This window comes from Podarcis filfolensis, assembly GCF_964270895.1.
Source record: "Podarcis filfolensis genome assembly, chromosome: 12".
Classification (NCBI taxonomy): Eukaryota; Metazoa; Chordata; class Lepidosauria; order Squamata; family Lacertidae; genus Podarcis; species Podarcis filfolensis.
This window is the reverse complement of record NC_139614.1, coordinates 34,758,893-34,773,519: the sequence shown is the minus strand read 5'-3', so window position 1 is coordinate 34,773,519 and position 14,627 is coordinate 34,758,893. Positions and strand designations below refer to the sequence as shown.

Sequence of the window (14,627 nt, the reverse complement as noted above, 5' to 3'; positions counted from 1 at the left end):
GGAAGCCTGAGCTTCCCCCGACCCCAGCCCCCAAAACAGGCTGCTGCTGCCTGCAAGCCTTGCGAGCCTGGCGGGACCTCCCGCCGGGCGCGCGAGGTTTGCGGACATCTGCCCGAAGCACGGGGCGTGCTCTGCAGCGCGCCCCATGCTTCAGGCTGCAGGCCGCCGCCCCAAGCCTTGTGTGCCTGGCGGGACCTCCCTCTGGCGGGACCTCGCGAGGCTTGCAGACACTTGCCCGCAGCACGGGGCATCCTCCAGAGGGCGCCCTGTGCTCCGGGCGGCAGGCTGCTGCCCGCAAGCCTTGCGAGCCCGCGGGAACTCCCGCGGGGCTTGCAAGGCTTGCGGATAGCTTCCTGAAGCCTGGAGAGCGAGAGGGGTTGGTGCGCACCGACCCCTCTCGCTCTCCAGGCTTCAGCAAAAGCCTGCATTCGCCCCATAGGACGCACACACATTTCCCCTTCATTTTTGGAGGGGAAAAAGTGCGTCCTATAGGGCGAAAAATACGGTAAGTTACTGCATGAGGAACCTTTTTCTTTCCACAGATGAGAGTGAAGGCAACGGTTCTTCTTCTTCTTCTTCTTCTTCTTCTTCTTCTTCTTCTTCTTCTTCTTCTTCTTCTTCTCCTCCTCCTCCTCCTTCTTCTTCTTCTTCTTCTTCTTTTGTTATTCACATGCATGCCACCCAAGCAGGATTCTGTACAGGAGTTGGTACTTCTGTCTGAGAATGCTCATGAATGTATTACTGCGCTTTAAATGATATTATTTAATGGATATTATTTCTGAATGGGCAATTCATCTGAGGGTGTGTGTATGAGAAACAGAAAAGGATTTTCTCTCTGGGAGATAAACAAGAAATGAAGAGTGGTTGAGTTGCCTTTGGCTGGAGGGACTCTCTTGGCAAAATCTTTTGGGTTATTATGGGTGTTTATACATTATCAATTGGTTATATCCAAAGCTGTTTGGGGGAAGTTATGCTCAATAAAATGAGTTAATAAAAGCCCTGCACTTTCTAACTACACACCTTTGAATACAAACCTTTGATGTGAATACGCTAATGTTAACTGCATATACTCACCATTTTGCTGTTCAAGCCAATCCACATGGGCTGCCTATATTTCAACACCTGTAGCCACAGGAATGACTGAATGTAGGGGTTCCAAATGCTGGCAAGCTCTGCCTGTTCGGAATTGCATTTTTTCCTGGCCTCTTCCCATGTCATTTTGGGGCCAGCAAGAGAGTAACTGCTGTTTCCAAAGAGGGTATAGCCAGAGACTGGAATCGTCATTTCAGAGCGTGAAAATGCAAGGTCTATAGGAAAGCAATAAATAGAAAAGGCAAAAGCTCATTTTACACATTACACTATCCTTAAATTTCATTTCACCTGACACCGAAACAGTTCTGTTTTACACTGAGGTTGGAAGGGCACCTGCCAGGGATTCTTTAGTTGTGATTCCCGCATTGAAGAGGGTTGGACTTGATGGCTCTACCATTCTATGATTCTGTTAAATTTCTGAATACAATCATCCTGCAACATCTTATACAAATCTGAAATGAAACATTTAGAAACCTTGTTGTGTACTTTTAAATGTGGACAAGTCCAAGTTTTAATTAAAGACAGATCTGGATCAGACCACAGAATACATTTTCTTTACAATCAAATTCCTAATAAGTACTCACAGACCTATTTGAAACCCATCTTCATTGTTTCCAAAGACTATGCAGTTTTTCAAGGTGGCTGTACAAATGGGGTTTGGGTCTTTTTTTAAAAAATAAAAAAATTGAACAGGTCAGTGGAGAAGCCTGTGATTTGATCAACTGAACTGGGCTCCATATTATTACACTAGAAGAGAACTAAACCTATGTCAGCAGCCTCATACTGTCCTATTTTTAGGATGAGCTGTAGAAAAATCAAGTTGCATATCGATAGGCACACATAGTAACTGTGGTTCTTTGGCATCACGGTTCACTTCAGTGCATGTATAAAATTACGCTGTCATGACTGCTGCTTTCTTTGCTGTATAATAGGGAGTATGGAATCTCTACTACATTGCTGACAATCCGGTTTTCTTTCTGGCCAAAATGAAATGGCACAGAAAACAGGTTGGGACTCATTAAGATGAATTTGCGTGGACAGGCGGAGTCCCCAGACCCCGAGCGGTCCCCCCCCCCCGTCATGTGGAATAACGACTCAAGACAACGTGCTATGGGATTAAATTGGCCACAACTTTATTAAATTTCAAATGTGGGTAGACCTTGGCTCAGGCATTGGGCGTTCTCCCTCCCCAGTCCCCAGCCGGGGACCTAGGGAGCTTCAGGGTTATCCAGTGGGGGGGGGATGGGCCGGCTCTGGAGAACATATGTTCAAGCAGAGATAGCTGCCCCTGTTACGCCGCCGCCACAGGGGAGAGCAATGACGACCTTTCGGCGTACGGTCAAAGCCTCCCTTCAGAAACCCCTTTAACGGGGAACCCTGGTATCGCCGCCGCAAAGAGGAAGATGGACTAAAGGATTCCGCCCAAGGCCTGATACCGCCAATGTTGTGACGTTTTGCTACGGGAAAGGCGAAACCTGCCAATGCAGGGAAATTCCTTTCCGGCCCTTTAACAGCGACCTTATCGTAGCAGCGCCCGCATACCTGTGAAGAAAAGTTAACCTGCAAAACCTATGAAGAAAAGTTAACCTGCAAAGGAAGACATTAACTGAGGGTGGGTAGGGTGGGAGAAGCTCTGGAGCCAAGTGAGGATTCCCAGGTAAGATCCTCCCTCTATTGTGTGGGCAGGTAATCCCTTCCCCTACCTGGCCTGGTCTCCTTGGCAACGCTTCCCCCAGGTGGGATTGGACAACTGACTGAGGTAGGCGGGGACCTCCAGGTATCCCACCTGAGGGAAGGCAAAGCCAAGCCTATGCTGATGGGGCCGCTCCAGATCTAGGGCTGTGCGCGTCCACGCAAAGGGCGCCCCCCGTTTTAAACGGGGAGCGGTCATTAGCAATGTTCTCTGTTACTTCTCTTCTAAACACGTACCAGTGTTTCTTTGGCAGATGTAGCTTTTCTTTGAATAGCAATTTCCACTTCTCCAATTTCCTGCCTCTCTTTCAGGTTCCTTCGTTATAAAAACGCAGACGGTTTTCTAAGGAATGAAAATGTAAGAAAGTAACAAGTCAAACAAGAGCCACCTTACTCTTTGCCTTTGCACACCTGATGTCTGCCTCTCTTCCCTACTTAATGCTCCACCCACTGATAACCATGGATTACTCTGGACCATCCAACCAGGTGTAACCCACAGTGATCCAGAGCTATATCAGCCTTACTCAACTGATGCCTGGATCTCCCCAAATCAGCCTGTTTTGGTTTGAAACACACCCACCCCAATTTTTTGTGATTTTCATCATTCAAATTATTTTACATTCATTATAACCATACATTAAAGAATTAAGCATTGACTTCCCTTCCACCTTTCCACAGCTTCCTCCAACCATCCATTGCAGCTGCACATTCTAGTCATTCCTTATCTTTTCTTTCTCATTTTATCTCAACATAACTTATACTGCTGAATTTAAACCTACTAATGTTCTAATCTGTTTGCAATGATTCCTCATGTACTCTAGAAACATTTTCCAACCCTCCTTAAATATGCTTTCCTCTTGTTCTCTAATTCTGCTGGTTAAACTAGCCAGTTCTGCATATTCTGTCATCCTCAACTGCCATTCCTCCCTCATTGGGACTGCTCTCTCCGCCTCCATTTTTGAGCATATAAAATCCGAGCTGCAGTTGTTGCATAGAAAAATACTCTTTTTTTGGGGGGGGTGTCCTTGGGGATGTCTGACTATTATTCCAAGAAGAAATGCCTCTGGTCTTTGTTTTGGTCTGAAACTTGGTCAAATTTGTTATACAGCCCTTGTATCGCAAGGCCCTTTCCACCTGGCCGAGGAGGCAGGGCCCAGACTCACCCAGCCCTACTATGTTAAATACCGTATGCATTCTGTAGTTGACCTCCTTTACAATGTTTTATTTTGAAATCTTTAAGATATTTTAGTTTTCTGCTACGTTGCTTTGACTGTATACTCTATATTTGACTTTCTTCAGATTGTTTTATTTATGTTTTATTGATTTAATATGCTGTAAACCCCTTTGAGGTTTTTCTTAAAAATATAAAGCGGTATAGAAATTAAATAAATAAAAATAAAATAAATACTACAGAGGACATTTCTTGTTTTAAGGGGCAGGAGGCGGAGAGTAACATTGATTACATTTTGATTGGGATTTCTTGGACCCATTGAAGCCGTTGTCTAATCTGTTGCAGTCATGTTGAATCCCAATTCTTCTATAGCAATGGTTTTCAACCTTTTTGAGTCCATGGCTCCCTTGACCAACCACATTCATTCTGTGGCTCCCCTATGGAAGCCACTTACTGTTCTGTTATAGGACGCACGTAATTGGGGATTTCTGTGTTCTGCCCCTTTTCGACACCAGTTTTACTTGCAATTTTGCAATCTGCTGGGAGGGATTAGATATCCACTATGGCAGTAGCTTCATGGATCCAAAAGAAAGATGAAAGCCTTCACAGGCAGTACTTACATCATAATTCCCAAGTGGGAAGCCTTTGGCCCAGTTTGTATAATAGACAACACTTCTATCTTTCCATACAAATGTGCCTCGACTATAAGTATTACTCAGTCCAATCCAAGGATCAGTGGAAGCACTTTGTAAATGCAGTGTCAGGAATGCTGAATGAAAATAAAGACACATATTTACATGACAGATTTGTTAAACTAATGCCCTTTATCTAATAAATGGTTAGTATCACTAGATGCTAGTCATGGCTAGAATCACATTCCAGTAATTCCTCTGACAGGAAGATACCTTCAGTAGGAGTGCCAGGACTTTTCAAATATGAGGCCACTCCCTATACAATATTTGCACACATCTGCAGTCACGCTCATAACTGGCTGGGTGTAGTGGAGAATAGGGATTGGGGTGGGGGTTTGTGGAGCTGTGAGGGGATGGGAACATGGAGCTGGGGTGAGGTGGTTACATAAAGAAAGAAAAGTTGGCAATGGAATGGAAACTGGTGGGTAGGCAGAGTTGGCTACTAGGGGCAGCAGCCCCTAGAGTGTTTTAAAACAACTGACCGCACCTTGAACGACTTTGTTTGGAATACTAGCCAGGTTTCCTCCTAGATCTTCACAAGTAGCTTGTGCATCAGACCAGTTTTTTCTTTCTTCTTCATGAAGGCCAAATAGTTGGAAGCACTGTGAGGGAGAGGGTGTGATAGGAATTTTATGGTCTTAGATATATGGTAATGTTCATAAGCGTACCAACCAAGCACATACATAGATCAGCACAAGAAGACCAACCTGGAACCATTTTGATTCCTAAACTGACCAAATGTTTTCTCTGCAAGGTCAAAGGAAAATGGAAAAGCCTCCCCATTGTCTTTTCCTTCACAAATCCTGTCTTAAGGGTATGTCTTTGTTTGAATAGGGTGTGACCCTGTGACCTGGTCCAGGAACTAAGTATTTATCACTACAAAAGACTGGCCAGGCTACCCAGGCAATCCAATCAAGTAACCTGCCAGAAAGGAGATAAAGAACGACAGGAGAAAAACAACATTCAAATTTCTGTTTTAAGACCGCCTTTTCCTGTGATGTAGGTATGATGTATATGAGGGGTGGTCTTAGGTTACACCCCTTCTGTGATGTATGTATGATGTTTCTGGGGGTGGTCTTGATCTACAGGGTGGCAATTTCAAAAGTCTTTATAAGGCCTTCCACGCCATTTTTCTGGGTTCCTCCTCTCTCCTGCGGGTAAGGGGCGCACCCTGTTGCAACAGATCAATAAAGATCAAGCTTACTAGCTGCTTTGCTTCTCAATATTCTCTGATTGGCCTCTGTTATTTCTCTCCTACCAATAGGGAACCTATGTAACGACTCTATATGGGCTCTTGGATACCCCATAAGGGAAAAGGGCAATTTTTGTTTACAACAGGGGAAACTTCAAAATTCCATCACCCATGAATTGTTTAATGCAGTCAAGAGTCACAAAATGGTGCCGGGATAGCAGTAGCAGAAACTGATAGTTTAACTGGAGGGGGAATCCCATGGGATCAGGGTTGGGGAGAAATCATGTACTCTAGAAAGGGCAGTTATCTCTGCTGATAGCTCTGCAAGTGCAGATATGCCATTGAGAGAGGGCCTACATCACATGATGCCATCAGACAAGGATGGAGGAAGGCAAAAATGAGGAACAAGGCTCTTCAAAGTGTTGGCTCTAGGAGGCCTGTATAAACAGTATTTGGGCTCTGCGTTAGGGAACAAAACAGTCTGTATTTTTTCAGATGGTCATTTAATAAATGCTAATTTAACTTTAAAGCACGAAAAAATGCTGAACACTTAGTTTGAAGCCACTTTCAATGCTCTTTTCTGTAGCTTGCATATATCTTGAGCTTTTAAAATGTCAATTCCCCTATTTGACAATTAGCTTTTGTTTTGTTTTAGTTTACATTATTTATCAGTTTCACTGTTACTTCATTTTTTGCAGCTCAACAGACCTTTTCAGTCTTCATAGCATGTACTGAAGGCTGAGGGAGGATGTGGAATCTATAGAACAGAACTATGGACATGGAGGGCAATCTGTGCATATTCAACTACTCTGGAAAAGTATTCATTGTCTGTGCCATAGTATCTGAAAAAAAGGCTGATATACCAATATATTTGCAATAGCTGTATTAGTTACCTTGTTACCAAAGAAGTGCCAGCCTTGAGGACAGCCTCCAAGAGGTTCAGGCGTTGTTGGAGCAACAGTTGAAGGGGCAGAACTGATACGCCTTTCGCAGATAAATCTATTTTCAATTTCACAATTGATGTCATTCCATAAGCCTGAACAGAGAAGTTGTTACGAGTCAACAGGTAAGCTCAAATCACTAGTACAGCCCATCAGGTACGTATTCCAAGTAATAGCTTAGCAACAAAAATAAAATGCAACAATAACAGCTGTACTGCAAGTATACTATGCTGTTTCATATAGGAGGTGATTTATAATGTAATATATATATATGGAGTACTTCATATTAGAAATGACTTAATTAAAGCCTCCAAGTTATTAAAACAACATATAAACAATAAGTCGGGGTAGTATTTCCTAAACTCTCTCTTGCTGTACTCCTTTGCTCAGAGAATGCTGAATTACAACCCAATCCTAACAATGTCTAGTCAGAAGTATTTGATTGGTATCTGTGATGGAAAGCTCAGGTAGGCCAGAGTGTGGTGATGCAGAGAGCTAAGTTGCAGCCTTACTCTAACTGGCTGCGGGTGCAGCTAGCCAGAGCAGGGCGGGCTCACCACTTTGGGAGGGAAAAAGGGAAAGCAGTTGAGAGTTGAGTTCCTGGCATTCATCTGGATACTATAAATAGCCTCTGAGATACTATCCACAGCCAGAGAAAGAAGTCTCTGAGCTTAGATTGAAAGCTAGTGATGAGTGTCCTTCAAGAGTATAAGAACCAGGTAGCTGAATTTGAGGCAGGAGAAGTGGAGTTGCGAGGGAACACTCTACGTGGGTCTCAGTTCAGTAGGAAGGGAATAAAACTTCCAGTGAGAGAAGTATAATCCCCAAAAAGATAGGTTGGGTGGGGTGATCCCCTGGTCTGGTATACTAATAGAGGAGCCTCAGTAATTTGATTTACAGAAGGTTGGGAAACTGACAGAAAGTACCAACTTGTTTCAGACAGGGGCGTAGCTTGGTGGGCAGGAGGACCATAGGCCTGGGCCCACAAATTTGGGCAGGGGGGTCGCGAACCAAGTGCCCTACACAGGGATTCCCACCCTGCCCTGTCTGCTGCCGAATCCCAGGCCCCCTCACTGAATAGCCACGTGGCCAACACAGGGAGGGGGGTGCCTGACAAGGGGCTGCCTGGGCTCCCCCCTACACAGGGAGGTGGGCAGCACAGCGCAGTCCTGTAACCCCTCCGTGACATCTATTGTTGTTGTTTCTTGAAAGAACTCTATCTCATGACAAAATCTTTTGTTTTACCTGTTTTGTTGTAAAATAAAATCCTTCTCCTGTTTAACGTCCCTATGTCTCCAAGTACCAGAGTTTTCTTTTGTATAATAGCAAAAATAGCTAGTAGTATAGTAAGAGGCCCCATGCCTCAGTATCCTTTAAAACACTTTAATAACCTGTCCTATCCAAAGGAAGACAATTATTGAGGTTTAACATAATGGATTATCCTCGGTTTAATGTTTTAATTTTGGATGGAATAGTGATTGTGATTCAATGTGTGGTGCCTATTCATATTAATCCTCACCATTAAGCATGCACATTCTCAATAACTGCTTATAATAGTAACATTTTATTCTAGTTACCTGTTTCACGATACATGATCACACAAAATTCGACTTCGTCTGCAAAGTTGGGTTCCCACGGTGCCCAGGCTACGTAGGTCACTGGAGTTCTATCCACCCAGCTATAGAAAATAACATGCGGTATTTAGTCCTTCATTTGCACTTCATAAGTTTACAATGACTTTTGTTTTGTTTTTAACAAAGAGAATGTCAGGCTAAGAAAAGAAATATTTAGGTGTTGAATTTCCAAGCCTGCGACTTGGCTCTTCAAGAAAAGCTGGCAGCACTAAGAATGCTGAGCAGGATTAATGGATATAATGGCGATTAAAAAAAAATTACATTGAAAAACCTTCCTATGGTGAGGGAGGGGGTCTGAATGTGGGGCAGTGTGATAGGAAGACCAGCTGAAAAGTACTCTCACCCTCTTCTTGTAGCGTCATGAAAAGCTGAACGTCATTGCTGAACCACATTCAGAATGTGGTTGGGAGCAGAGGGCAACATCCAAGCTATGTACAAGAACAGGAGGATTCAGGAAGAGAGGAGAGTGGTGCCCTCTTTCTCAGAGGAGAAAGAAAGTACAGGGAGAAAGGAGTGTGACAGCCTTGGAGGAAATATAACATTGTATGATTGTAATTAAGAGGTTGGCACCGTTAGCCCTAATGCAAATAGGAGAGGCAAAGGAGTGCTGACAGCCTAATAAAAAAGATAATTCTTAGGGCTTGTCAGGGGTCCTTTACCTTTACCTACCTGGAAAGAGCAGGGCTCTATAGGGCACACCTGACCATAGGGCGCACCTAATTTTCAGAGGGGGAAATCAATGAAAAAAATATGATTCCCCCCCCCCCCAGCTCTGGGAGCAGCGGACAGGCTTCTCTCTGCTATTGCGGGAGGTGGGGGAATTCGCCCATCTCCTGCAAAAGCCCACAGGAGAGAGAAGGGACTGACTCGGCCAGTCAGTCCCTTCTCCTTCCTTGGGGAAAAGCCCGCAGGAGCGGCGTGCTCTTTAAAGCCTGCAGAAGCCGTGCAGCCTTTAAAGAGCGCACGGCTTTTGCGTGCTTTTGCAGGAAGTGGGGGAATTCACCCATCTCCCGCAAAAGCCCACAGGAGGGAGAAGAGAAGGGACTGACTCGGCCAGTCAGTCCCTTCTCCCTCCTTGGGGAAATGCCCCCAAGAGCGGTGTGCTCTTTAAAGGCTGTGTGGCTTCTGCGGGTTTTCTACGAGGTGGGGGAATTGCACAGCCTTTAAAGAGCGCACAGCTTTTGCGTGCTTTTGCAGGAGGTGGGGGAATTCCCCCATCTCCCGCAAAAGCCCACAGGAGCCGCGCACCCTTTAAAGAGTGCGCCGCTCCTGCGGGCTTTTCAACCGAGCTTGTGGGGCTGGCGGTGGGGGGAAGTGCTGCTTTTCCCCACCGCCAGCCTCAAAGACCAGACTCTCCTGGCTTCGCTTTGCTATCGCTGAAGCCAGGGAGCCTGCATTCGCTCCATAGGACGCACACACATTTCCCCTTAATTTTTGGAGGGGAAAAAGTGCATCCTATAGAGCGAAAAATACGGTACCTTTTGCCCTGCTCTTTCCAGGTAGGTAAAGGTAAAGGACCCCTGACAATTAAGTCCAGTCATGAACGACTCTGGGGTCGCGGCGCTCATCTTGCTTTAAAGGTCAAGGGAGCCGGCCACTTCCACAGACAGTTTTTCCAGGTCATGTGGCCAGCATGACTAAGCCACTTCTGGCAAAACCAGAGCAGCACACGGAAATGCCGTTTACCTTCCCACCAGAGTGGTACCTGTTTATCTACTTGCACTGCGTGCTTCCGCACTTTAAAGCTCTGTGTCCAAGCATTGTTGTTTTCCTTGCCCAGAGATAGCCCCACGAAGACCTCCTCTTTAGTGCTCAATTGGAGCAAACAGACATTCAGAGGGGAGGGGGGTTTCCAGAGTTTGTCCTTAGCTCTGATTCAGCAGTAAAGAGTGGGTTTTCATGGCAAAAGCGCTGGGAAGGGGGTGCTCAGACATGGACACAGAACTTTAAAGCATGGATCATGCCTGGAAAGCAGAGTGCAAAGGTAAGTGTGGGTAAATCCATACAATCCCAGTGGCAAGCCAGAGATGGACAGGAATGGATAGAGGGGAATAAATCCCCCCCGACCATGAAATTATTTCATTTCCATTGGAAACATAGATTTCTCCACAGTTTGGGGGCATGTGGGTGCTGGAGCCTTTGGAGCCAGGATTTCCCCCTAGCCTGTTTCTGGCACACTCGCTTTCCAGCTTTACTGACATTGAGCTTTCATAGCAATGGGACAAGATAGGGACAAAGTAGTTGAATGGAATCTCTCTCTCCAAGATCAGACCTCCCTCTGCACTCCCAGAGCAAGAAATGCAAGCTTCCTATGGCCTCTGTAGCACCATTGCAGTGTATCTGCTCAAAACAGTCAAAATGTTGGCAGAACATCCTTATATCCAGATTATTTTAATGCCAATCTAGCTATTATCTAAGAGAAACTTAATACATAATTACCATTTTAAAATCTGATTTCCATTTTTTATTTTTCTGTTCGCTTACCCAAAACTTCTATCCGGACCCAGAATTAAACCAATGAAAATGTTTCCTTCAGTTCTGAAAGTAATGTCCTACAACATACAAGGGGGAAGATGGGGAAGAAACACAATAAAGTACTGGTGTTCTCCAGTTGAAAATATGTCAGTTATTCCACATGAAGTTCAGAGTTTACAAATCAGGCCATATGGAAAGAAGCTAGTAATGATAAACAAGAGCAACAGTGATTGTGCTCTTCAACTGAGTTTAAAAGCAGGGCATGAAACTCATTTCTTTTCTTCAACAACTGGAATCCAGACTAAGTTAGAGAGCAATCCTGGCTCCTCTCTCAATTCATACCTGGACAGTGTGTGTGTGTGTGTGTGTGTGTGTGTGTGTGTGGGTGTGTTAGGGTGGCATATGGTCACCTCAATGCTTGCCCAGAGAGGAATGCTGCTGGTTGAGATGTCTCTGCTGTGGCAGAGATCCCAGCTTTGCCCAGCAGAGTGGGAAGGTACCATTGGTTGTCGTCCCCCCCCCCCACTAGCAGTAGTCAGCAGAATCTGCTGATTCCAAAGTCCCGTGAATTTCCCAAGTTCCCTGATTGTTAAGTATAAGTGTTTAAGTGTACATTGAAATGGAAAGTAACTGTGTTCTCTGTATGCATTCTGCTGAAAGCGTAGCATGGAAACTTCCACTGAAGCTTAATGCTAGAGAAGCAGAGTGCCTGACAGTTGATAATTTACTTAGAATGTATCTCTGCTGACTCTCACATGAAAAAGGTATTCAGTTACAAATCTCCATTTTTTGTGTGGGTCGTGGGTCGGTCTTTGCTCTCTCTTTCTCAAGCACCAGAGAAGAAAGGATGGGCAAATGATTCTCTCTAGGGGCAGAGCCTCAGGCTGCAATGGAGGCTGTGGGAGAAACAGAGCTTTGATTTCAGTGCTGAGTGAAGTGCTGAGTGACCCTCCAGGTGTCCCTATTTTCCAGGGATGTCTCTGATTTAGAGAAGCTGTCCTAGTTTCTGATTTGATCCCAGAATGTCCCACTTTTCCTTAGGCTGTCCCTATTTTCACTGGAGAAATGTTAGAGTGTAAGGATCCCCCCCCCCAGCTGTCTGAAGGCAATCCTGTATGGGGAAGTTTTATAAATGTTTAATGTTTTATTATGTTTTTATATATGTTGGAAGCTGCACAGAGTGTAAGATGTGTGCAGTATAACTCGCATAGGATTGCACTGTTAATCTCTGCAAGCTTCTGGTGACACCATCCTGAAGAAAGGGTTTAGCAGGCAACAAAATGGTCACGATCAAACAATTCATCTGGCTTTTTTAAAAAACAAAAACAAAAAACCCTAAAAGCCTAGTGATATGTGATCAGAAGGGAAAATATATCTCATATATTTCTTACATATTTCCACAAAAACTTGTTTTCACTTCCACTTTCAATAACAGCAAGATCTCCATTGTGCTTTTTGCAGAATCTCCGGGCTCTTCCTGCAGTTAAAGTTGTGTTACTGAAATAGTACTCAGTGCCATTGAATGCAATCCAGCCGTCTTCAGTTACTTGAAATGGATATGCTGCAAAAGAAGAAGAAATGTTTTTCCCCCATTTAATTTAAGATAATTTAAATATTATAAAATGAAATACAAGAATACAAATAAATTTACGTACTTTGCACAACCAGTGGTGAAGCCAAGCAATTTTAATAGTCCTAACTGGGGTGACCTCAACAGTGATGTGTGTTATTTCAGCTTTGAAGCACACTGTGAACATGTCCACCCTCCTGCCCCCAGAACTGCATGCTTTAACACCGCTACATTAGAGTAAATCAAAAACAAAACAGCTGTGTGGCCGTAATAATCTATACTTAAAATGAAAGAGCACCTTAGAGGCATGAACAACAGATTCTGAAGAAAAACTTGACTAGTTCAATCGTGGTGATCATGGCATGGATTGGGGTGGGGGCTGAAATGAAAGTATGTAAGATTGAAGAAAAAGCACTCTGTGCGTGCTTAAAGGTACTAGCTTATGTCTCCACATATTGTGGCTAGTCAGCCACTCATATTTGTTTTTGGGCAAGGTGCGTGAAACGTTGGTCATGGTTCAGATGCTCTTGAGGAGAACTGATGGTTTTGACCTATTTCAGTCTGGGCTAAGCACCAGATTAGCCTTCATCCCTGGTGGATGATATTGTTTGTGTCCGAGAGGGAGAGTAGGAATGGAACCATTCTCCTTTAACAGAAATCAGTGAAATTTACTTCCAAGTAGACGTGCAGAGGATTTGGGCTAGATGATTCCCAGGATCTCTTTCCAACTCTACAATTCCATGATTCTATGAGATAATTTCTCTCTTAACTCTCAGTCACACTCAATAGTTGCCTAGTGCAACTAAACTTCAGACAGTCAGGTTTTTCTGAAGATTCCAGCAGGAGAACCACTCCCAAGGCTCACTAATATGAGAATATGATAATGAGCAGCCAATAATACCTGAAACTTAGGAACATAGGGAGCTGCCTAAGCCAGACCACTGCTCCATCTAGTTGAGTATACTGTCAACACTGCTGGGTAGTGGTCTCCAGGGTTTCAGTCAGGGATCTCTCCCAGTGCTTCCTGGACATATGGTGGACCTGGGACCTCCTTCATGCAAAGCAGATGTTCTACCTCTGAGCTACAGTCGTTTTGCATTTTTGTGTAACTCATTTCAGAGGAGTGAGGAAGCCCAGACCAGGGAGATCTACCATTGGCTCCTCAGCCTTGGCCCAGTATACCTGAAAAAGTGTCTCAGCCCAGACACTGAGGTCCAGCTCCGATGGCCTTCTTGCGGTTCCCTCACTGCGAGAAGTGAAGCTATAGGGAAACAGTCAGAGGGCCTTCTTGGTAGTGGCGCCCTCCCTGTGGAATGCCCTCCCATCAGATATCAAGGAAATAAACAACTAGCTGAGTTTTAGAAGGTATCTGAAGGCAGCCCTGTTTAGGGAAGTTTTTAATGTTTGATGTTTTATCGCTTTATTATTATTATTCTTAATATTATGTTGGTAGCCACCCAGGGTGGCTGGGGAAACCCAGACAGATGGACGGGGCATAAATAAATTGTTGTTGTTGTCGTCATCATCATCATCATCATCATCATCAAACTTTCAATGGCTGTAGAGAACTGCTAGAGCAGTTCCTCCCCAACATTCCTTAGGGCTACTTAAAATCTGCTTGTTCTGAGGGAAGGCAGGAATTGGAGTGCCCAGGGTCAGGGAGCACAAGTATCTTTGGCTCCTGACAGAAGCATCCTTGACTTGAGAGACCCACCCCCCACCTTTCATGATGCTGCTTAAGGAAGACCCGTGTGGCGTGAGAGAAGACAGTATGAGCCAACATACCAAAATCATTGCTTGGTTCCGGTTTTAATGGTACACCTGAAAAACAAAACAGGAGTCCATGACAATGAAAGTAAAGGGTTATTTCTAGCATTTCACATTTCTACATTTCTGAGACACAGCTAATAACCCTATGTGAAAGAACTATCAGTAGCTTCCTGTATTCACAACGAGCTTGTTCTCATCAAAATGGCGGCCAAAGCTCTGGACTCTGCAACATTCATAATGAAAGCTGAATTAATTTCACATTATTTTCCCCCTCATCACAAAAGGCCAGGTAAGTAGCAAGCATGTTTTTTTTTTAAAAAAAATCCAGTTTCAGCAGTGCAGAAAAAGTCCTCTTCACTTTGCTTCACAAACTCGTAATTTAAAGGTAAACTTACCAA

General features: G+C 44.4%; 1 protein-coding gene across 1 annotated transcript in view; it reads right to left on the bottom strand.

The window, feature by feature from the left end:
- Positions 1-14,627, bottom strand: part of LOC310745933 (macrophage mannose receptor 1-like) — a 41,997-nt gene that overhangs the window by 9,886 nt on the left and 17,484 nt on the right. The window contains exons 16-24 of the mRNA XM_083579242.1: positions 14,245-14,280; positions 12,281-12,450; positions 10,899-10,966; positions 8,358-8,458; positions 6,733-6,875; positions 5,135-5,249; positions 4,576-4,724; positions 3,022-3,127; positions 1,075-1,307 (exon numbers count right to left, since the gene is read on the bottom strand). Of these exons, the coding sequence (XP_083435368.1) occupies positions 1,075-1,307; positions 3,022-3,127; positions 4,576-4,724; positions 5,135-5,249; positions 6,733-6,875; positions 8,358-8,458; positions 10,899-10,966; positions 12,281-12,450; positions 14,245-14,280 (1,121 nt within the window). The remainder of the gene's footprint in view (positions 1-1,074; positions 1,308-3,021; positions 3,128-4,575; positions 4,725-5,134; positions 5,250-6,732; positions 6,876-8,357; positions 8,459-10,898; positions 10,967-12,280; positions 12,451-14,244; positions 14,281-14,627) is intronic.